The sequence below is a fragment of the Cottoperca gobio genome, chromosome 6 (assembly GCF_900634415.1).
Source record: "Cottoperca gobio chromosome 6, fCotGob3.1, whole genome shotgun sequence".
Classification (NCBI taxonomy): Eukaryota; Metazoa; Chordata; class Actinopteri; order Perciformes; family Bovichtidae; genus Cottoperca; species Cottoperca gobio.
Window position 1 is genome coordinate 9866661 of NC_041360.1, and position 21370 is coordinate 9888030.

The 21370-nt window shown below is 39.8% G+C and overlaps 4 protein-coding genes across 7 annotated transcripts; 3 read left to right on the forward strand and 1 right to left on the reverse strand.

The window, feature by feature from the left end:
- The first annotated feature begins 2991 nt into the window (after positions 1–2991).
- LOC115009111 (tripartite motif-containing protein 16-like) lies at positions 2992–6514 on the forward strand. Its single transcript, XM_029432875.1, is given in 7 exon segments — positions 2992–3729; positions 3731–3850; positions 4081–4176; positions 4903–5136; positions 5229–5385; positions 5476–5520; positions 5629–6514. Coding segments are annotated over 7 exon segments (1791 nt in total). The 5' UTR covers positions 2992–3111; the 3' UTR covers positions 6150–6514.
- A 759-nt stretch (positions 6515–7273) lies between these two features.
- On the forward strand, positions 7274–11747 carry LOC115009843 (E3 ubiquitin/ISG15 ligase TRIM25-like). 2 transcript variants are annotated; one of them, XM_029434106.1, is made up of 6 exons: positions 7277–8258; positions 8346–8441; positions 9984–10229; positions 10331–10484; positions 10592–10657; positions 10752–11747. In XM_029434106.1, the coding sequence occupies exons 1-6, from the start codon at positions 7668–7670 to the stop codon at positions 11294–11296; spliced, it is 1698 nt and encodes a 565-aa protein (XP_029289966.1). In that variant the 5' UTR covers positions 7277–7667; the 3' UTR covers positions 11297–11747. The 2 variants fall into 2 exon arrangements, with proteins under 2 accessions (XP_029289965.1, XP_029289966.1); XM_029434105.1 differs by having other exon boundaries at positions 7274–8441.
- A 333-nt stretch (positions 11748–12080) lies between these two features.
- Positions 12081–16525, reverse strand: slc15a5 (solute carrier family 15 member 5). Its single transcript, XM_029434522.1, has 9 exons — positions 16174–16525; positions 15086–15308; positions 14445–14614; positions 13528–13748; positions 13243–13429; positions 12902–13090; positions 12565–12696; positions 12330–12438; positions 12081–12222 (listed from the first exon to the last, which is right to left on the reverse strand). The coding sequence occupies exons 1-9, from the start codon at positions 16523–16525 to the stop codon at positions 12081–12083; spliced, it is 1725 nt and encodes a 574-aa protein (XP_029290382.1).
- A 1325-nt stretch (positions 16526–17850) lies between these two features.
- On the forward strand, positions 17851–21363 carry ccdc34 (coiled-coil domain containing 34). Of its 3 annotated transcripts, none has more exons than XM_029433724.1 (7): positions 17851–17980; positions 18344–18622; positions 18743–18887; positions 19077–19184; positions 19318–19476; positions 19616–19745; positions 20740–21363. In XM_029433724.1, the coding sequence occupies exons 2-7, from the start codon at positions 18357–18359 to the stop codon at positions 20940–20942; spliced, it is 1011 nt and encodes a 336-aa protein (XP_029289584.1). In that variant the 5' UTR covers positions 17851–17980; positions 18344–18356; the 3' UTR covers positions 20943–21363. The 3 variants fall into 3 exon arrangements, with proteins under 3 accessions (XP_029289584.1, XP_029289585.1, XP_029289583.1); XM_029433725.1 differs by having other exon boundaries at positions 17872–17980; positions 18341–18622; XM_029433723.1 differs by lacking the exon at positions 17851–17980 and adding an exon at positions 18051–18255.
- The last annotated feature ends 7 nt before the right edge of the window (positions 21364–21370 follow it).

The following is a 21370-nucleotide window of genomic DNA, read 5'->3' on the forward strand; positions in this document are numbered from 1 at the left end:
TTATTTAAGAACTTATTTATTTTTGCTTCAATGCAATAATACTTTGTCAGATCAAGTCTGACATTTTTCTTGCATTGCAACATCAACAAAGACAAATATTTACGACAAGAAACAAGGACATTTAACACAACATTACAATCACTGAACACAATATGTTCTCACTTTGTTGTACTTTAATGCATTATTATTTTAACTTTTCCCAAGTTCAGTACGGACTTTTGGGACAGTTAAAAGAAACAAGTCCTCGGAGCGAAGCCGATATGGTCCACTACATTTCCGACTAATGTAGATCCTTAAGTATGGAGGAAGAGCACCAAGAATAGCTTTATAAATAAGGATGTGCCAGTGTTTCAGTCTACGGGAGGTCAGGGAAGACCATCCAACACGAGCATATAAAGTGCAGTGGTAGGTCAGGGTTTTGAGGTTTGTTATGAATCTCAGTGCCCCGTGGTCGACGGTATCCAGAGAGCTGAGGCACTGAGACGATGCATTCATATAAACAACATCTCCATAGTCCAGCACAGACAGAAACGTTGCAGAGACTAATCTCTTTCTGGCCTCGAAAGAAAAACAGGACTTGTTTCTAAAGTAAAAACCTCATTTTATTCTTAATTTTTTCAAAAGTTCTCAAATGTGAGGTTTAAAAGAAAGAGAATCGTCAATGATAATGTCAAGATATTTGAACTGAGACACAGATTCAATCTCAGAACCCTGTGAAGTGGTGACAGGAGGGAGGTTCAAGTGTTTGGTTTTTGCTTTCGAGATCATCATGAGCTTTGTCTTTCCAGCATTTAAAACAAGTTTCAAATCACACAAGTTACATTGTACAATGTTAAAAGCAGTCTGGAGCTGACAAAGAGCCTGATTTGGGGGGGACGCAGAGCAGTAAATTATTGTGTCATCAGCATAAAAATGGAAATTTGCATTTAAAACATTGTGATTAAGATTATTTATATAAATGATAAATAACAATGGTCCTACAACCGATCCCTGTGGCACACCCTTGGATACATTAAGAGAGCTAGAAGTTATACCTTCTGCCCGCACACACTATGATCTGCCTGATCTGCTCCTGGAGGTAACCAGGAACCAGAAGCAATAAAATGTTCATTAAAACAACCCAGCATTTCTGCCATGTCAGAGATTTGAAGAGAGTCTTTGACAATAAAAGGTGACAATAAACAGATTTGGTTGCCTGAAGAGCAGCCAATCCGACCCAAGACCTGTACTCCTGGCTTTTGACCATGCCGCATTACGCTCGTGAAGTAAATCAGAGAGATCTGATGTGAACCATGCATTATCTCTGCCTTTTACTCTGTACTTTCTTAAGGGGGCGTGCCTGTCAACAATTATAATAAAACCATCATAAAAGAATTTCCAGGCATTTTCAACATCGGAAATGAGATTGATTTTCTCCCAATCGAAGAGAAACAGGTCGTGAAAGAAACCTTGCTCCACATATCACGCTTTATGATGACACAGGGTTTTGTCTTAGGGACTTTTGTATTCTTTACTGTAGCAATGACACAGTGGTCACTGATGTCATTTGCAAATACAGAAGCAGTGGTGTATTTATGAGGAGTATTTGTAAGGATAAGATCAATTAAGGAGGATTTTTCAGGAGATTTCAGATTGGGTCGAGTGGGACTACCAACAATCTGAAAGAGATTTAAGGAATTGCAGTATTTTTTAAAGTCCTCTGATGCTGGTAGCAACCCGTTCCAGTTAAGGTCACCCACAATGACAATTTCACTATAATTAAGACTGGAGAAAAGCTGCATTAAAGATGGTAAAGCGTCACTGACAGCTGAAGGTGGTCTGTAGCAACCAACGACAGTGATATGGAGAGCTTTTGATACTTCCAAGTCAAGAGCCAAAAGTTCAAATTGTTTTGTCAGTGATGTAGAGAGAAGAATCTTTACATGAAACTTAGATTTAACAAAGACTGCAACACCTCCACCCTTTTTAGGTCGATCAGTCCTATATACATTGTAGCCATCAATATTAATATCCTTGTTTGGAATGGATTTGGTTAGCCAGGTTTCAGATATCACTATTAAATCAGCATCAGTTGAATGTGCCCAAATACGAATCATATCCATTTTAGCAATCAAGCAGCGCACATTCAAATGATTGAGACCAGACCTCGATTTAAAATCTGCAGGAGCGTTAAAATCAACAACAGCATCTGGTCCAGGGTTAGGTTGCACATTTCCTGAAATCAACAATAACAGTACAATTAGACATCTACAGACAGACGTAGGTGGAATATTTGATGGCTCTCTCTTGGTGTTTAAACCGAATACAAGGCCAGGAACACGGCTAGCAGGAATAATAAAGTTGTCTTGTAGAGCCATGAGGCTCATCAGACGGGCCAAGTCCACAGAAGCGCACTGGACAGATGCGGGGGAGAGGACCAGAGGGAGGGGGATCACCATAAAGCTCAGCGGACTGCAAGAGCAGCACGTTCCCCGGCCTGGTAAAACCGGGGTTGAGAGAATTTGACGGGATTTTCCGATCCCGTAGGGGCTTCCCCCGGTGCCGCTCCAAATTAAAAGGGATAGAACAGCCAAAAGCAAAAACATACTTGAAATCCCACGAATCGTGGAGAATCCAACCAGAACAGGAAGCCAGACAAAACAATTTGGACCAGCAGGATCCTCAGACAGTCAGTCAAGTGCGCAGCTAATAGAGCCAGGAACTAGCTCTTGACTTCAAGATGAGAAGGAAATTGGACCCATCGAGTTCAACGACGTGTTCCCGGTTCCCGAGTTGAACAGGCTCCAATAGTCCAAGCAGAAACGATCCGGTATTTCCGAGGAGACGAAAAAAAAGTAAACCACACTACTACGTTTAGGATTAGGATTTAAACGTAGCTGTTGTAAATTGATAGTGTCCTCCAGACAATTTAAATATAATCAGATATATTCAATATAATCACTCAAACGTAACAGACATACGGTACTATTACACACCTGACTCCTACTTCAAAAGGAAAAATAAGATAAATAAGATATACTATATATATTTAAGTATAGCCTAATTTAGTAAAGGTAACAATGAATAGATTGCACTGAATTGGTCTTGTTATGAAATAAATCAACAACTAAAATGTTATGTTGTAACGGGCACACACTCATGTGTCCTTCTTGTACTTTGCACACAAACACACGCACGCAGTTGGCTCTGTTAGCAGCTGTGTCAGATTTATTTCCGGTACAGCAGCCACTTCTGGTTTCACATAAAACCAAAGTTAAGAGTGCTGTGTTAAAGATGGCAAAGAGCTGGAAGGAGCCAGAAGCTTTGTCCTGCTCGATATGCTTCGACATACTGAAAAGCCCTGTGACTCTTCATTGTGGCCACAGCTACTGTATGGACTGTGTGAATGGATACTGGGACCAGGAGAGTCACCGCGCTGTTTACAGCTGTCCCCAGTGTAGACGCACCTTCAGCCCCAGACCTGTGTTGAACAAGAACACAGTGCTGGCTGACTTGGCAGGGAAGATGTCACAAGATACCCCCGCTCCTGCGGAGGATGAAGTCAGCGCGGGGGACGTGGAGTGTGATTTCTGCACAGTGAGGAAGCTGAAAGCTGTTAAGTCTTGCCTGGTGTGTCTGGCTTCTTACTGTGCTACTCACTTAGAGCCCCACTATGTGTCCGAGGCTTTCAAAAGGCACAAGCTTGTGGAAATCTCTGGCTCCATACAAGAGAAGATCTGCTCTAAGCACTGACAAGCTGCTCGAAGTCTATTGTCGCAGTGATGGTCAATGCATTTGCCTGCTTTGTGTGATGGATGAACACAAAGGTCACGACACTGTCTCAGCTACAGCAGAGAGGAAAGAGAAACAAGTAAGAATACTTACTTTTTGGGAACAGTTAGTGCCTATTGCAATTGCCAGAGTCGTAATCTGTTTGTCTGTAAATGTAGATGTTTGTTAAGTCGTCAACTGAGGGTTAACAAGGTCTATCTGCACTTTGACGAGTTTTGAGAAAAACGCATTTGACGCAAATTCAACAGTTCATAACGTGGACACTATAAAACCAATTCCAACCAATTTTGACATATCACATGCTTTCAGAAACAATTTGGAAAGAAAAAGCTAAAATATCAGCAGGGAATACAGAAGAAAGAGAAGCAACTGAAGCAGCTGAAACAGAAAATGAAAGCACTGCAGGTAAGTCTTGTTGTCTTGCACTTTTTCTTATCTGACTTAAATGCATGTATCCCTTTCCTTTAAACTCGGGCTGCACGAGTACGGGCAAAATAATAATCATGATTATCTTGATCAATATTGAGATCACGATTATTTATCATTATTAATTGATTTTAGCGTCAAAATACTTCTATAGCACTTTCACATTTAAACAAACAGCACTGCTTTCATGTTCATGTTGTGCTACATTTCTGTGTACCGATAAGTGCGGCACAATGTTTGACATTTTTTAAAATTAAATGATCAATCTGGTGCACTTTTAGATCAAACTTAAGAGGCTAGATAAACAATTGTGTGCTCTTCTAAACAACTTTGTGCTAAAGTAAACAATTGATTCATAAATACATTGGTTGTCTAGATATGAATAAACACATTTAATCAGCTTGTTTCTCTGATAACTTATGATCCACCACAGAGGTCTCCTCCTCTACAAAATATTAAAACCGGTAAAAACACTGAATAACACAGTTTTACGACGCATGCTCAAAGGTAATATGAAACAGACCTTTACCTTGGTTACAGTTAGGGATTTCTCTAGCTTTGAAAATCATTGGAAACATTTGGGATAATGTAAGTACACACCTCAACAGCATATACAACACAGGTCTAGTCGTTTTTTAGACATGTTAATGAGAAAGTATTATTATACCTTATAATAACTGACCATTTGTTTTACTCTACTGTCAGTGTTCTGGAGATGCAGCGGTTGATCAAAATGAGAAAGCCTATGCTGAAATTGTCCAGATGGCGGATAAAAAGCGCTGTTCCATGAACGAGCTGATCAGAGTTCAGGAGAAGGCTGCAGAGAGTCGAGCTGAGGCGCTCGTGGATCGGCTGGAGAAGGACATCTCTGAGCTGAGAAACGGAGAGGATGAACTGAAGCAGCTGTCACTCACTGAGGATCACATTCATTTCCTGCAGGTACACAGGCAGTCATGGAATATTTAGTGAGTAGAGCTTTAGTTCATCATGTGTTTCTCTTTTCATGTGTTTCTCTTTTCATGTGTTTCTAGAGATGCGAGTACATTTTTGACTGTCCAGAACCCGACCTGTCCTCTGATTTCGACATCCAACTACACACACCTTTTGACTTTGTGACAAAGGCTATTTCTGACTTGAGAGTCCAAATGGATAACGTGGCCAAAGCTATTGCAGAAATATCTCAGACATGTAAGACAATTAAAATATTTGATTCACTGGAATTATGTGAAATAGCCGGTTTAATAAAATGTTTTTTTTTGTCATGTTTTCTGTTTTTAGTTCAAGCTGATTCTGACCCTCAGACAAGACAAGAGTTCTCCCTTTGTGAGTCCTGAATATGTTTGAATTGACCACTGTGCTTTCCTTACAATAAACGCCTGACGCCTCGCACTGAATTATAATAACTTGTTATATAACAAATCTACTTTTCAGATTCCTGTTACCTCAGTTTGGATCCCAACACAGCATTTGAAAACCTTTTGCTCTCTGAGGGAAACCGCAAAGTAACCTGGATTAAAAAAGCCCAGAGGTATCCGTACCACAAAGATAGATTTACCACATTTGAACAAGTGTTGTGCACTGCAGGCTTATCTGGACCTTGCTACTGGGAGGTTGAGTGGCGGGGGAACAGGGTTGAGGTCGCTGTGTGCTATAAAGGGGCAGAGCTGAAAGAAATGGGCTTTGGACACACAAATCAGTCCTGGTGCATTTCCCTTTCAATTTCTGGTTGCACCTTTTGGCACGGTGGAATCAAAACCAAAGTACCCACCGAATGCTCCTCCACTGTTGGAGTGTATCTGAACCATAAGGCAGGGAGTCTGTCCTTCTACAGCGTGTCTGATTATGGTCAAATGATACTCCTTCACAGAGTTCACACCACATTCTCCCAGCCTCTGTACCCTGGGCTCATGGTCTCCAGAGGCGCCTCAGCTAGGATAGTGTCACCGGAGTAAATGGCTTCCACTGTCAAGTTCGTTTGAGTGAAGTGAAGCAGTATGTTTTTTCTCTGTGCACTGTTTTGCGTGTGCTTTAAACACCAGTGCTAAAAGGGGATTACGCCAAAAGTATTGTTTGTTGATCATTTCTAATTATTGTATTTTATTCTAAATGTTTAGATGTTTATGAAGATAATAACGGGAATGACGTGAGGGGTTTTGTGTGTCTGTTACATGTTAGTCATCCTGTAATGGAAACTTTAAATATAGCATTGTATTTCATGTGAATGTTAGAGAGTTAGTAAATAGAACAATTATATGTTAAAGTGTTCATAACTAACAGAACTCAGATTTAATAATCAATAAAAGAAGGATCAACATTAGTATTCATTGAGTCATGTTTCTGGCCACCTGATGAATGTGTAATATTCCCTTTACTTTTAGCAACAATTTGGGTCTCCACCAACTCCTGAGAGGAATATCTGTGTTCACCAGATGATTGTCAACGTTATCTGTTAAAGATAGCAGGCAGCGTACATTTTCAACTTTACCTGCTGCAGCTGGAAATTCAGTTCATTAGGAGAGCGGTGAAATCAAAACAGTAAAGTTGGGTCTGTTGAACCAAAGCAATCATACAATGCTGGAGCTGAGAGGGGACTTCAGAGTGGGATCATTTTCCTGTGGATTCATCACAATGTACGACCTTATTGCAGTATATACAGCCATTTAATCCATCGTTAATATCAAAATATTGATATGAGCAGATAAAAAGAAGAAAGTACTCATATTATACTTAAATAAAAGTAGTAATACCACAGTGTATACATACTCTGTTACAAGTTGCATTCAACATTTTACTCAAATAAAAGTACAAAAGTATTAGCATCAAAATTTACTTATACTCATTCTGCACAATGGTCCATTTCAGAATATATATATATATATATATATATATATATATATTGATGCATTAATGTATCATCGCCTTAATGTTGCAGCTGATAAAGAAGTCTTATTTCTTTTGCTTCATATACTGCCAAGTAGCTTGTGAACTTCACCAAGGGATCAATAAATCTTAATCTATAATAATACATGATAAATTATTTGTTGATTAAATTTTGTATTATTAATCTGAATCTTCAAAGTAACTAAAGTTGTCAAATAAATGTTGTGGATTAAAAGGTAGACTCCGATATTTAACCCTGAATTGTATTTGAGTAGAAGTATAAAGTAGACTACTATAAAATTGAAATACTAAAGTAAAGTACAAGTACCTCAAATTGTACAGAAAAGTACAGAACTTGAGTAAATGTACTTCATTACTTTCCACCACTGATATGATGTGTGATAAAGTTGAATACTTTGACTCAAGTTTGAAACACTTGCAGTTAATGTTTGACTCTGAAGAGGGGTTTTGTGCGTCGTTCTACACACAGACCAGTCAGCACAACTGTGTCACTGAGAACAAGCTGCAGACAACAGGCCACTCCTCCTTCAGAGAAAACGAAAGTGTCTGCCCAGTCGGAGTGGGAGAAAATGGCTTCCAGTCGGGAGTTGTTCGACTGCTCCATCTGTTTACAGTTACTGGAGGATCCTGTGACGACGGCCTGTGGACACAGTTACTGTATAAAATGCATCAATGAATTCTGGGATGTACATAATGACAGAGGAAGCAGTAACAGCTGCCCTCAGTGCAGACAGACTTTCTCCCCGAGGCCTGCTCTGAAGAGGAACACACTCCTGGCTGCCCTGTTGGAGGAACACAGGAGGACAAACAGTGAAAATGCTGCTGCTGCTGCTGCTGCTGCTGACACCTATGCTGTGCCTGGTGATGTGCAGTGTGACGCCTGCACAGGGAGAAAAAGAAAAGCTTGCATGTTCTGTCTTGTGTGTTTGGCCTCTTACTGTGAGACTCATCTGAAGCCTCACTTTGAGGTGCCACCATTAAAAAAACACAATCTTATTAAAGCCTCTGAGTGGATCAAAAACAGCATCTGTAGCCGTCACAACAAACCCCCGGAGATTTACTGCCGCACTGATCAGCAGTGCATCTGCCTGCTGTGTGCGATGGATGACCACAAAGGCCATGACACCGTGGCAGCGGCAGCAGAAAAGGGTGAAATGCAGGTCATTCAGTTCAACCCTCTACTGAAGTTATTTGTTGCCCGTTCTTTTTATGTCACTGAGTTTCTAAAAAGATTTTTGTTTCAACAGAGACAACTGGAGCAGACTAAACAGGAAATTGCAGACAGAGTGCTGGATTCAGAGAGGAACATAGTGGAGCTGAGGCAGGCTGCAGACTCTATGAGAGTGAGTGCAAACATAAGTACTTTGTCTATTATTCATCGATTCATTTCAGGACAATTAAAGTGCCGAGTTTCCTGTCAACAAAGATGTCGTATAAAAGAGGAAAAGGGTGGGGGTGTAAACTGTGTTCAGCAACAGTTGTTTGTCTGCAGGGGAGTTTCCCGTCTCTCTCTCTGTGGGCACAAAGTGTTTGACAGCAGAGTGTAACACAATGCTGAAAACATTCAGCCTTAGACACAACGAACATTTGACTGTCAATAATTGCTTCATGTTAACTGTAGTGGTGTCTCTAGCCAGGGCAATTTGGGAATCTTTATTAAATAAATAAATGGTAGAAAACATATGTCTTTAAAGGGAAGAAAACCATCAGGAATAATGTTAACCTTTTTGGCTTGTGACTTCTTAAAGCACACAAGCTTGTGAGAGTTAGATAATAAGATTGATAGCACTCTCATGTCATTCAGTAGTATGAATCTTATTATCTAACTCTAGGCGAGACAAACAGAGCTATATTTGCTTCCTCCAGTTCCATGTGTCTGTGGGTTGATTGATTGTTATAGGTCCGAAGAGGTAAAAAGCAATGTTCAGAAAGTGTTAAAAGATATATATATTTATATATATATAAATATATTTCCTGGTCCCCTAGTCTATTGATCAACCGCTAAGCTTATTCTTGCGACCCCTTGGGAGGGTCCAGACCCCCAGGTTGGGAAGCACTGACCTAGACCATCGCACACTCTAAAATCATTTATGTCAAGTGTATAAATTATGACAAGATGATCCTTTATTAACCCCACAGTGGGGACATTTGCAGCAGAGGAGACATTGATCTAATAAATAAGTAAAGTAGACAGTAAAATGTAATAGTAGACGGACTGAATGAAATTCACATTATTGCTGTTATGGCAACTTAAAATCAGGAGCTGTGAGGCAACAAATGCACAAAACACAATATTCGTAAAATGATCCTCTTACAGATCTTTAATGCCTGCATGCATGGTGTCCTTCTGACAAGTGAGCACCCTATAGTGAGTAACGTACAACCTTTTAAAATAGGACAACAAAGAAACACATACAAACATAAAGCACTTCTTGAGCCGGGTGCCTTCTATGTGAGCAGGAACTCGCACACTATACATTCAGAGGGGATCTACACAAACGGATGACCTGATGACCCCGGGTCAACTTTTTTTATCTTCACACGACCCAGATCCTGTCCCCCAATCACTATCTGCAGTTTTATCAATGCCTTTCTTTTTTAAACTTAAAACATCTGTTTCGTGAAGATTACAAAACTATAAGGTTACATTTCATAAAGCATTAATACCACAATTTCCATGACATTGCACATATGAGATGTAATATTGATCTTGCACAGAATGTTGATATTGCAATATCAGTAATGTAAGGCAGAGGTTTGACTTCTAAAAAATGATGTTGCAGAATAACTGAATGAATGTAGAGTAGGCCGGGTGTATTGAGAATATGATGTAACTCAAAATGTCATCATATGTCATGACAAATGGTCTGTGTTTCCTTTACCAGGATGCTGCATGGGAAGTCTGTGATGACTTGGAGCGACTGTGTGATGAACGCATCCGTATATTCGTCTCCTCTGTGGAGAGGAAGCGCTCTGAGATGAGAGAGAGAGTTGGAGAAGCAGAGAAAGCTGGAGTGGACTGGACCAACAGTCGTCTCGGGAAACTGAAGCTTAAAGTGTCAGAGCTGAGGAGGAGAGAAGATGAACTCGACCAGCTTTCACTAACGGACAACCCCATTCAGTTTCTGCAGGTGATGATAGTCTTTGGAAGGATAACCCATTTTGTGTCCCATTTTGCAGAATATATTTTAACATGTTGTCGTCACATATTGTATTTGTTTGTCCTTCGCAGGTTTTCCAGGCCCTAGGTGTTCTCCCTGTGTTCACAGACTCACATGAAAAACCTGACATGCTGACAGATTTTGTCACTGCACAGACAGATAAACTGAAAGCTATGTGCAACAAAGAAAAGAAAGAAGTATTCAGCTATTGTGAAGAAAATCTGAGTAAGTATGAGCAGTTTATATCTCTAAACCTAATAATGCATCTAGTCTGTATATCTTCTGTTATTGTATTGACAAAATGATCGGTGTTTTTTTCCTTTTCATCACAGTGTCAAAAGAGCCTAGGTTGCATGAGAAAACAATATCAAGGAAATACCTTTTAACCAAATATAAGGGTAAGCTTGATGTTAATTCACTTTGCACAAATATCAACACAAACATACATGAACATTTGCACCAGCTGGACGAATGTTTCATCTTTCCCTGCAGGCTCCACCGTGGAGATGGATCCCAACACAGTAGCTGCATGTCTTTGCTTGTCTGACAGAAACAGAGAGATATCATGGAGTGACAGGGACCAGGCTCACCCTGATCACCCCGACAGATTCACCTTCTATCACCAGGCTCTGTGCAAAGAGAGCTTTGAGTGCAGCAGCTACTGGGAGGTGGAGTGGGATGGTGGCATTGTTGATTTGGCCGTGTCTTACAAAGGCATTAAAAGAAAGGGTTCAGGGAAAAGTTGCTGCTTTGGCCACAATGAGCTCTCCTGGAAATTAACCTGCTCTTCGTCCGGCTGCACGTTTTGGCACAATAATCTTCACAAGGGCCTGATTCCTCCAGTTCTCTCCCACAGAGTGGGCATTCATCTTGATTACGAAGCAAGAACACTGGAATTCTACAGTGTTTCTGACTCTGGCAGTTTAACAAGGCTGCACCAGATCCGGACCACCTTTATTGAACCTCTTTATCCTGGGTTTTCTGTTGATTTAGGTTCAACACTGAAAATATGCAACATCGAAGCTAGTCTATATTAAAACATGTTAGCTGCAGGACCTCCTGCTATTTATGATTCAGGGATAGAAACTAGAATATAATAAGCATATACATTTTTGAGTTATGGCCAAAATGGCATTTTCACCAAGACTTTGACCTGTGACCTTTTACCAACATAATCGTTATCTTTCTGGAGTTTTTTGGTATATTTTGGCTTTTTTCTCTCACAGCACCTCTTTAAAGTTGCCTTATGGAAAAGATGATTCCTCAGTCAGGTGTTGCTGATATATATATTATGAAAAGCGCTTGAAACGCGTAGGCTGTGTTTTGCGTTGTGTCAGGGTTCCATGTTTTTGTTGTGTCGCTTGATGTTGTATGTTGGATGACCTCAATGGAAGTAAGCCATTTAGGGTTTGCTATGTTTTAATCATTGATGATTGTAAATACTGCCTATTCTGTATTTTTCATTATTAAACAAAGCAAACAAATCAATTAAGCAGCGTCTTTGCTTTGGTTTAAAAGACTCAAATAAAGGACCATGCTTTGCTAAAGATACATCCATCGTTTATTAGATTTAATGTTCTATTATTTACATTTATATTTTTTACATTACATTTTAATTTGCAAATGTACCTCAAAATAAATCCCTCTTATACAGGCCATGCTCACACAAGTCAAATAACGGTCCACAGTTACAGTAGGGGACAACAAACATATGTACATTCCAAGTACTTCATTTTTACAGTTCAGCACACAAAAGTCAAAGATTTTGACAGAGTAACATGCAGCGCCAGCGCCACCAACAGTAGATATTAATAAAGACAGTCATAAAATTGATTCAATGGAGGCGTTTGTGTAGGAGCGCTCCACGGTGTCGTAGAACCGCAGACAGGCCTTGTAATGCAGCAGCTTCTCAGCCAGAGGGCTGACGGTTAGTGCTTTACCCTGCACACTCAGGTCTTTGTACCTGCACAAAAATCAGTAACAGTGACAGTGTTCATTAAGCAAAACTAATAATCTAATTGTAACCTGTATTCCACCTTGTAGCCCAGGTAGTCAGAGATAATACTGTACCTGCTAGATACACGCCAAAACACAAGGGTATTTACAGCCATCAGTGAGGCCAGGAGGAAGAAAAACCTCTCCAGATTCCCATCATGCAGTGTGTTCGGGTAGAAGTTACCTGTAAACAAGTATCGCTGTAGTCATATCAGCATCACTGACATCATTGTTGTTTTTCAATCAAATTCCACTGTCACTTTATTTATTATCGGAAGAAAAGGTTCAATTGTATTTGTACTTATTTTACCTCCAGAGAGAAAGTACACTAGCTGAACGATGAAGGCTCCCAGAAAGCAGCCCCCTCCATAGGACAGAGTGAGGAAGTGCAGGGAGATCCCTCTGATGTGACTCGGGGTCAGCTGGAAAGATATGAGGGAGCCTGCCAGAGAGGAAGCGACAGGTTTTTATCATCATCTGCTGCATATTTGTGAAATACAGGGAAGTATTTCTGACTGCTGGGAATGTCAACTGGCTTGGATTTCAGTTGTTTTGTTGTGTTTGATAAATCAGAAGTTTTTGGGCAAGATGTACTATGTACGACATGCATTAAAATAAATAATGGAGGCCTTAAGTCTGTCACTCACATGCAGGGGTGACTAGAGCCTCTGCGAGACCAAGTAGAATGTACTGAGGAGCCAGATGGAAACACGGCATGGATGACACTTGCAGAACTTTTCCAGACAGGGTCTGCTCCACCAGAGGGTAGGCCTTCCGATGCAGCTCAGACAAACCTGCCACCAGGACCGACAGAGTGGCACACGCATGGCCCAGAGCTGGAAGGGGAGGATGGACAGGGAGGGGTGATGAGAGAGGGGGCTGCAGAATAATTACAGGAGGAAGAAGAAGGAGGCAGAAGAGCAAGAGAGACATTAGAATGATGTGTGCATTAGTGGGGATGTGCATGCGTGCACATAGAAATACTCACCGATGACTTTTGCAGGTGACAGAGGAATTTTTTCCATTGAGAGGTAACAAGTGGTCACACACTCGATCAGTGGGGCTAGGAGCAGCAGAGGGAGGATACTGATCACATTCATGGCACCGATGGGCAACAGGAGGCTGGTCAGGTGAAGGTTTGAGTTCATTGTCTGTATGTAGTAACCTGAGGGAATCTGCAAGAAACATTATTCTTAGCCTTCCATAATAAAACATGGACATGATCCTTTTGCATGCTTCATAATAAAGGCCCATTATATTCCCAGTGACCTGCCTGTGTGATGCAGGCTCTGTAAAGCAGCTGAAGGCCATAAAGAGGGAAGAGCTTGGCCAGGACTTTGACGTTCTCTACATGTGTTTCGCTGTAACGGCCGCCATTGTTCTCCTTGGCCCGGTCCAGCCAAGAACCCACATCTCCACTCATGTGACGATAGTGGAGGCAGCACATCTTGAAAGAGTTCAAGAAAACTCCCAGTGTGGTCAATAATGATCCACCTGCAGTATGACAGACACACGAAGGAACAGAGAAGTGTTCATTTGGGGCCGTTTGTTACAAGATAATGTGTTGTTAGAAGCACAAACCAGCAGAGGTTTGACCAAGTCATTGTTTTGCAAGTCACAAGTAAGTCTCAAGTCAAGAAAGGCAAGTCCCAGGTCCTGAACAAGTCATAACCCGTCTCCGTATGTCATTTTCGCCCACACGTTTAGATTAGTTTTTTGTTGACCACAACATAGTTTTTGTATGCAAACAAAATGTTCTTCATAATTTCTTCTAACTGGCGCTCAGTTACGTAACGTTAGTTCTTCATGGTCCTGTACATTTGGTTCAAACAAAGAGGATTTGTGGAATTAAGTGTCGACCTGCTGTGAATAAATAGCATTAACGTTACTTGATTAAAACATTTTTAGGGAAATGAATCGATTTGTGGTACACTTTCTAAATAACATACTTTTTAATCTTTGGGCTTGGGGGAAGGTATCAAGTATTTTCAAGTCAAAAGGCTCAAGTGAAGTCCAAGTCAAGTTGCAAGTCTATTTTGATCTTGTGAAGTCGTCTCTAAGGTCATCAAATTTAAGACTTGTGTCCAAGACTTGAGTCGACATCTCTGCAAACAAGTACTGCATGTAGTGTGTCGGAATACTATAATTACTGAATAATTTGATATCTCTACTTTATGCACAGTATGTTACCTTTCTTGGGTTTGTAGGTGAGTTTGTTCCGCATCATGTGTATAGCGATTAGAGCCAGCAGCACAGAGGTGAAGGGGATAAGGAAGCCCAGATTTTTGGCCACAGACTGCTGGATGTAAGCAATGCCCAGAAACACGACTGTGGAATTCAGGTTGACCAACCAGTAGAACCTAAACATAAATAAAACAAATATCACACTCACTTCCTTCATGAGCATACTGATTTCACAAGGAAACATTACTCAGAAGTAGACACATACATTTTTCACAATTTGGTCAGATGGTCAGTCCACCACTAAACTCCAGACTCAAATATCTCAACAACTATCTTATGAATTTCCATGTACAGGCATTCATGGTATCCAGAAGATGAATCCCACTTAGTTGATCCTTTAGCACCATCATTAGGTTGGTATATAGTGCAATATATTGACAATTATTGAATGGATTATCATGAAATTTGGTACAAACATATGTTCCCCTAAGGATCAATTGTTAAACAGAATAACTGGACTGTAAACAACGTCAATAGGAATATTTAGGAAATTAAACTGACCACAGTAACAAAATCAATGGACTGTTTGGAGTCTGATCATTAGCGAACCAAGTGAAAGCCAGTATTCAGACGGCACCACCACCCACCAGTTGAAGAATGACAGGAGCTGGTGCTGATTGTAGCACTGCAGGCTATAGGCTCCCATGGGACAGAGGATGGCCCGGATGCCGCCGATGCCCAGTGCAGCAGCCAGGAGACCAGTGTAGAACAAGATCTGCTGCGCCCGATGTCCCAGCTGGTGCGTCATGTGATGAGTGTCAATGTAGAAATCTTCGAATGGGAATGCCACCACGGGCAGCATGGCTGTGCCTAGAAAGCACAGTAACAGGTGAAGGTTGTGACAAGTGTGACTTCACAGAATCCGTCATGGATCTTTTATTAAGATCAGCATTATTATCATGCGTTCGCTTTTTTATTTATTTCGATTACTTACTTTTTCTTCTTTCAGTTGTATTATGTTTGTGAAATTAATTGTGATTGTTTATTTAACTTGAGCCCTTGTTTCTTACTTAATAGAATTTCCCTTCCCTAATGGTCTATGTAATCCAACTTGTGCCAGTGTGTGACCAGTGGTCGGTCGGATGAGGGAGGTCAGCGCTGTAACAAGTTCGAGTAAGACCTGTCAATAATGTGAATTTGTATGTACTGTAAACATGGATGGATTGTTATGGGGACATTGGCGTGAATGGGGGGGGGGGTTACAGGGTATATAAAGATGTGTATTTGTTGCCTTTAATTATTTTTGATATAAAATCTCTAATTTTATTTCTTTCTGATGTTGTTGTGTGTCATTTTATCCTTTTCTTTTGTTTATTTTCATTCTTTCATATTCACCTTGTGTATACCTATGTCACGATGGTGCCTCACATCTTGAAAAATTCATTTGTATAAAAAAAAGAAAAATAACTACTAATGCTTTTGAAATGAGCTCAAACTAAAGGTTAAGCTATATAATGAGCAATGTGTTAGATATGTGTGCATCTTTATTTTTATGTCACGTATCATCTTATGTCATATTTTATATATTACCCCACATTACATTTACATCTACTTTTATATAATAACAGAAAAAGGCTATACTGTTCAAGATACTAAATCCTTTTTTAAGTCATATTGATTTATCATAAATTTCATCACATCAGACAAGAAGTATGAACCTTTAATTATGTCTTACCAAAGAAATGCAGGAAGGCACACAAGTAGAGCACCGTGGACCTTCCCAGGCAGGTCTCTGCAAACCACCCAACCAGAACAGGGGTGAGGGTGCTGGCTCCTATAAAGCACAGGTTGACTGTCGCTGCCAGGTAGTTATTATAGCCCAGCTTCACAGTGCAGAAGAGGATTGTGTTGCATACAATCCCAAAGAAAGTGAATCTTTCACACAGCTCCACAAGCAGCACACAGATGATAACTTGGAGCTTCTTGCGGGACTTCCTTGGTGGTCCATGGTCCGGACGAGGGGCCCGGGAGAGTCGACGCAGTTGGCCTCTGCCCTCTGGCAGTCTCTGGAGGTCTCCTGCCAGCATATCACCTGGCCAGCGAGCTGGCTGCTGCGCTGGATACAGTCACTAATGCAAGCAGAGCTCTGAATGAGAACTTCTGCCCTTCGATGATAGGACCAGCAGAGGCCAGAGCTGGAATCCCTCACCCCGGTGTGACTCTGGAGACATGTGGGATCCGACACACCTTCCTGCATTCTGCATCTCCTTTTGGTTAAATGTCCTGCTGTGTCATAATCTTACTCAGAACTGTGGATGCCTTACAGAGATTTGACACATTATATCCAGGATGAGAGCGATGTAGAGATCGTCCAAGAAATATTTCTCTAATTACCGACAAGATACAGTCATGTGGTTGTTGTTATGTTTTCGTTAATGACTTCTACAGAGCAGTGGTGGAAAGTAACATTTACTCAAGCACTGTACTTAAGTATAATTTTGAGGTACTTGAGTATTTCCATTTAATTCTACTCTATACTTCTGCTCCATTACATTTCAGAAGGAAATATGTTTTACTCCACTTCATTTATATGACAGCTTTAGTTATTTTACAGATTTAGATTATTATTACAAAATCATCGTATTACTACTTTTACTTAAGTAAAAAATCTGAGTATTCTTCCACCTCAGATAAAGAGTTACTGTATTTGATATCTGTATCTGATTTTTATTTAAAACCTTTGGACAACATCCTGTTTATCTGAAACTCAATAATTGTTTGCAATAAACAAAGTCATAGATTCAATGACAATCAACAACTCAACGACACACAATACCTAAGCAGCATTCAAAGACAAGAGACAAGATATTAATTTAGTGCTACAGGTTATAATAATAAAGACTCACAAAATGCCACATCTCTTTGTGAAAGCAGTGCTTCAGTGTACGAGCTCAAATTCTAACATCTGCTGGTAATTAGACTGATGGTGTTAAGTGGGAGTGAGACAGAGTGCACAGGCAGGTCAACTTCAACTGGATCAGGGCTGCTAGATAAACAATATCTGCTGTTATTACAGTAGGGAGTAAACTTATTGTCTGAAGCACAACCAAACAGCACTGAACAGAATAACACTGGAATAATGTTTTCACAAAAACTCAGGGAAAATATAATATAAAAATGTCACGTGGCCCCTTTATATCGTACATTATTCATATGTTATCTGACATACCAGACTGTTGTTGTTAAATAAATAATTACAAAAAATGGTCAATAACACACAAACCATTCGTTTTGAAAAACTATTTTGGTGTAGACGACATAAAAATATATTTATTATTTATTATAACTTTATAACTGATAAAGAAAAACTGTTGAAAAGACAAACGTGTGGCGTCAGGCTTCACCATGGTTACAGGAGCAGCGTTCAGTTGAGCGTGGGGGCGTGGTGTATCATGGGAAAAAAGTTGTTTGCGAATCAGTTCCAGCGTTGGTGAAAACGTCGGATACAACAGCGAGACTTTTCTTCAAATATACACACAAAGGTGGGTTATGCAATGTTTGCAGTTCTTTCAGAGTTAGCAAGAGACATTGCACACATCCACTGTGGAGTTAGCTAGCATAATATGTACCATTAAACGTTAGTAGCACGTTAGATAACATTAAAGCTAAGTTGGCTAACCAACGCTACAGCTAGCCGTTAGTTTCCTTTGAGTGCTAACGTTAGCCCCACTTTGCCAATCGTTAAAACGAGCTGTTGACATTAGCATCAGCTAGTTAGTTATGTTTGTGGTATGTGCGTCACTGAAAAGCTGCATAGGTTCGTTTGACATTAGTTAACTATTGTAAACTCACACATAACTTATGGAAACCAATATCATGTGTCGACCTTGTGTTTTTCAAAGCAGACATCGTCTAGCAATGTCTGGAGGGAGGATGACGAACTGTCCTGCATCTGCATCTAAATGCTTCAGCTCGACCCCTGTCAAAACTAGCCAAGGGAAAGACCTGCACGGATCCAAGGGCTTGGACAACGGCGTCCTATCCGACGAAGAAGACACATTCTCTCTACTTTCTCCTATCTACCATGACAGTTTTGACAGTGATAAAGACTTGGAGCATAGCCCAGCTTCGCAAACTTCACCCTGGCAGAGCGACAACTCCAGACTCAGCCTTTCACCAGTCAGGTACTGTGGAATATTTCAAACTTAAGATACTTTCTTAACAAATGCAACAGACTGCACGATTCAGACAACATGGAAGTATACAGTGTAATATGTATAATTGGACAACTGGTTCTGTTATAGTTGTGAGCTCCCAAGAACACCTTCATTGCAGATGTTGAATACAGCTGTGGAGCCTCCAGGTTCACCTTCTCTCAGTGCATGGGAAAGGTGGCTGGTGAACAAAGCCAAAGAAGACCGTTTACATTTGGAAAAACAAGCAGAGGAGGCAAGACCCAGTTAATTACCATTCATATCACTGTATAACTACATAAATGGTTACTGTACTTATGTTCCTTTGTATGTTTCTATTAGGCTAGTCATAGTTCCCCCCTTGTTTCCAAATGAGTCTAACTCCAAAACATGCTTTCATATTGCATCCGATCTGAATCTCAACATTTTATTTTCCTTGAAATAGGAGCAGTTACAGAAGGAAAAGAAAGCACATGAAGAAAGGGAGCAGGGACAGAAAAAGATTGTCATCGAGGAGAAGATCCAAGAATGGCTAAAGATGAAAAGAGAACAGGTAAACGACTGCTACTTCAAACTTGGTAAAACCACACAAAGCACCATTGGCTGTCATTTGTAAGAATGTTGTTTAATTACACAGTAATCCAGTGCTGACATGTCTGTTATTTGTTTTCTTCTTTCAATCTCAGGAGAAGCAAGAGCTACTTTTAAAACTGAGCAAAGAGGAGGAGGAGATGCAGAGGCAGGGCGAGAAACAGAAGGAGATTGAACAGAAAGCTCAACAAAAATACAAAGACTGGCTGCAGAAGAAGAACCAAGAAAAAATTGAAATGGAAAAGAAGGAGAAAGTAATGTGGATCTTTTTATTAGTTATTCTGCTTTTAATGAAAATATTTCAAAGTCAAATGTTAATTGATTATTAAGGAGCAGAGACCGACAGATTCTGATATTAATTATAATTATAATAATGTTTTAAAATCTTGACAGGAGGAAGCTGCCCTGAAGGAGGAGCAGGAGAAAGAGCGCCGCAAGAGGGCAGGCGAGAAGTTTAAGGACTGGCTGGCAAAAGCCAATGAAAAAAGCAGAGCGAGTCCCAAATCATCTTCCTACCCAACAAGTAAGGTCAATTCAGTTGTTTGGGAATTATTAACTAGGCTTTATCATTTTTGGACTAACTGACTGATTATAAATAATACATGTATAGTAGTAAATATCTATCAAACATTATTGTAAATAATTAAAATGACAATAAAAAAAATACAATAGTAATTCATTAAAACACTTTGAAAGTCTTTTGAAGCATTTTTATTCCACATCTCCTCTCATGCCGTACCGTGAAGATGGAAAGCTGGAATTCACATTTTTTGTGTAAATAAGTTATTAACCAAAACATTAGTATAAATAATTAAAATTTCATTAATACAAAAATAACCCTGATGATTTTTAAACTTTATTTTTTTAATTACCGTTAGTGCACTAAATTACTAAACAAACCTTCCAGTGCAGCAAGAAATAGCACTTTTATAATAAATACAATTATTTTTAATAACAAAGTTAAAACCATAAATGAAACATGCATTGATATGAAATTGTTTTCCACAATCATTGTTTTATTTGACCATTTATTCACCCAATGTTGGTCAAATTGTCTTGTTTTCATATTGTCATGTTTAATGTTGTATTTTTAATAAGTTATGATAGTTATGATATTGCAGAAAACACAAAGAAACTAGGGATTACTTCCCAACCAAAGCCACATTCATCATTCACATTCAGCACAGTTGCTTCACTGTGTGATTATTGTTGCAGATGTGTGATGTTAACCCTTGTAATAAGTCATATTTGACACCTTCAGAATTCAAAGAAATGCATTTTGTGGCTAGAGTTTTCTTTGCGGCTCTTCACATATAATGTTCCTTTTCAACGGGCCGTGGAATCCTTAAAACAAAAATATGCAATACGTCTTTTTTTGAAGCTCATAATTGGATTGCATCTCTACAGCAATATAATTGTGTTTATCTTCAGACTCCATTAAATGTGATTAAAGCTTATTAGTTTCATTTGCCTAGCTGATATTTGTCATGTATCGTTATTGCTTTGATTTCTTCCAGGTCCCTACGAAAAATCCCACCCATCACCCAGCTTCTACAATCCAATCCCCTGGAAGCCGATTCACGTCCCTCCTCCAGAAACATCACTGAATAAGACATCTGGCAAGAAACCTCAGAAACAACGAAAAAGCCAACAAAGTCCCAGCACCGCATTTAGAATGAGAAACTCTGCGAGTGCAGCACAGGTGCTGCAGAGGAGATGACACAGCAGACCGACGTCTATGACTGAGCTTAGTTACGGCTCAAATATGATTTCATCCTCCACCACAGCTCCCGACCTGAGACTGCTGAATCACAGACGTATTTCTGTTCTCTAATATATATGTGGTAATTAAGCTACCATATCTATATTTTAGTTTGTTATGTTGTTATACACTGGAGCGATTTTGTAATAATGCACTAGCTCAAATTAGTTTGTACGTAAGGATGTCTGTTGCAGATTTTTACATGATTTTACGAAAATGTTTGTAATTTATTTTGATACTTCAGTCTGCCTTCATACCATAGTAATGGCTAGCATAAATGTCGTCATGGCTGGACATTTAAAAGCCTGGAGTTGATTTTGTTTTATCCTGTAATTTAATCAATTTTGCTATTTGGATAAAAGAGGCATTATCAAAGTTATTTTTCT

Coding starts and splice junctions, on each gene's coding strand:
- ccdc34 (XM_029433723.1), top strand. CDS start 18,230: ATGTGCGTCACTGAAAAGCTGCATAG. Junction 18,623..18,742: donor CTCAGCCTTTCACCAGTCAG/GTACTGTGGAAT, acceptor GTTCTGTTATAG/TTGTGAGCTCCCAAGAACAC. Junction 19,746..20,739: donor ATCATCTTCCTACCCAACAA/GTAAGGTCAATT, acceptor GATTTCTTCCAG/GTCCCTACGAAAAATCCCAC.
- slc15a5 (XM_029434522.1), bottom strand. CDS start 16,525: ATGCTGGCAGGAGACCTCCAGAGACTGCCAGAGGGCAGAGGCCAACTG. Junction 12,697..12,901: donor GGCTCTAGTCACCCCTGCAT/GTGAGTGACAGA, acceptor CCTCTCTGGCAG/GCTCCCTCATATCTTTCCAG. Junction 12,439..12,564: donor AGTGTACTTTCTCTCTGGAG/GTAAAATAAGTA, acceptor ACTTGTTTACAG/GTAACTTCTACCCGAACACA.
- LOC115009843 (XM_029434105.1), top strand. CDS start 7,668: ATGGCTTCCAGTCGGGAGTTGTTCGACTGCTCCATCTGTTTACAGTTA. Junction 10,485..10,591: donor CTATTGTGAAGAAAATCTGA/GTAAGTATGAGC, acceptor TTTTCATCACAG/TGTCAAAAGAGCCTAGGTTG. Junction 10,658..10,751: donor CCTTTTAACCAAATATAAGG/GTAAGCTTGATG, acceptor CTTTCCCTGCAG/GCTCCACCGTGGAGATGGAT.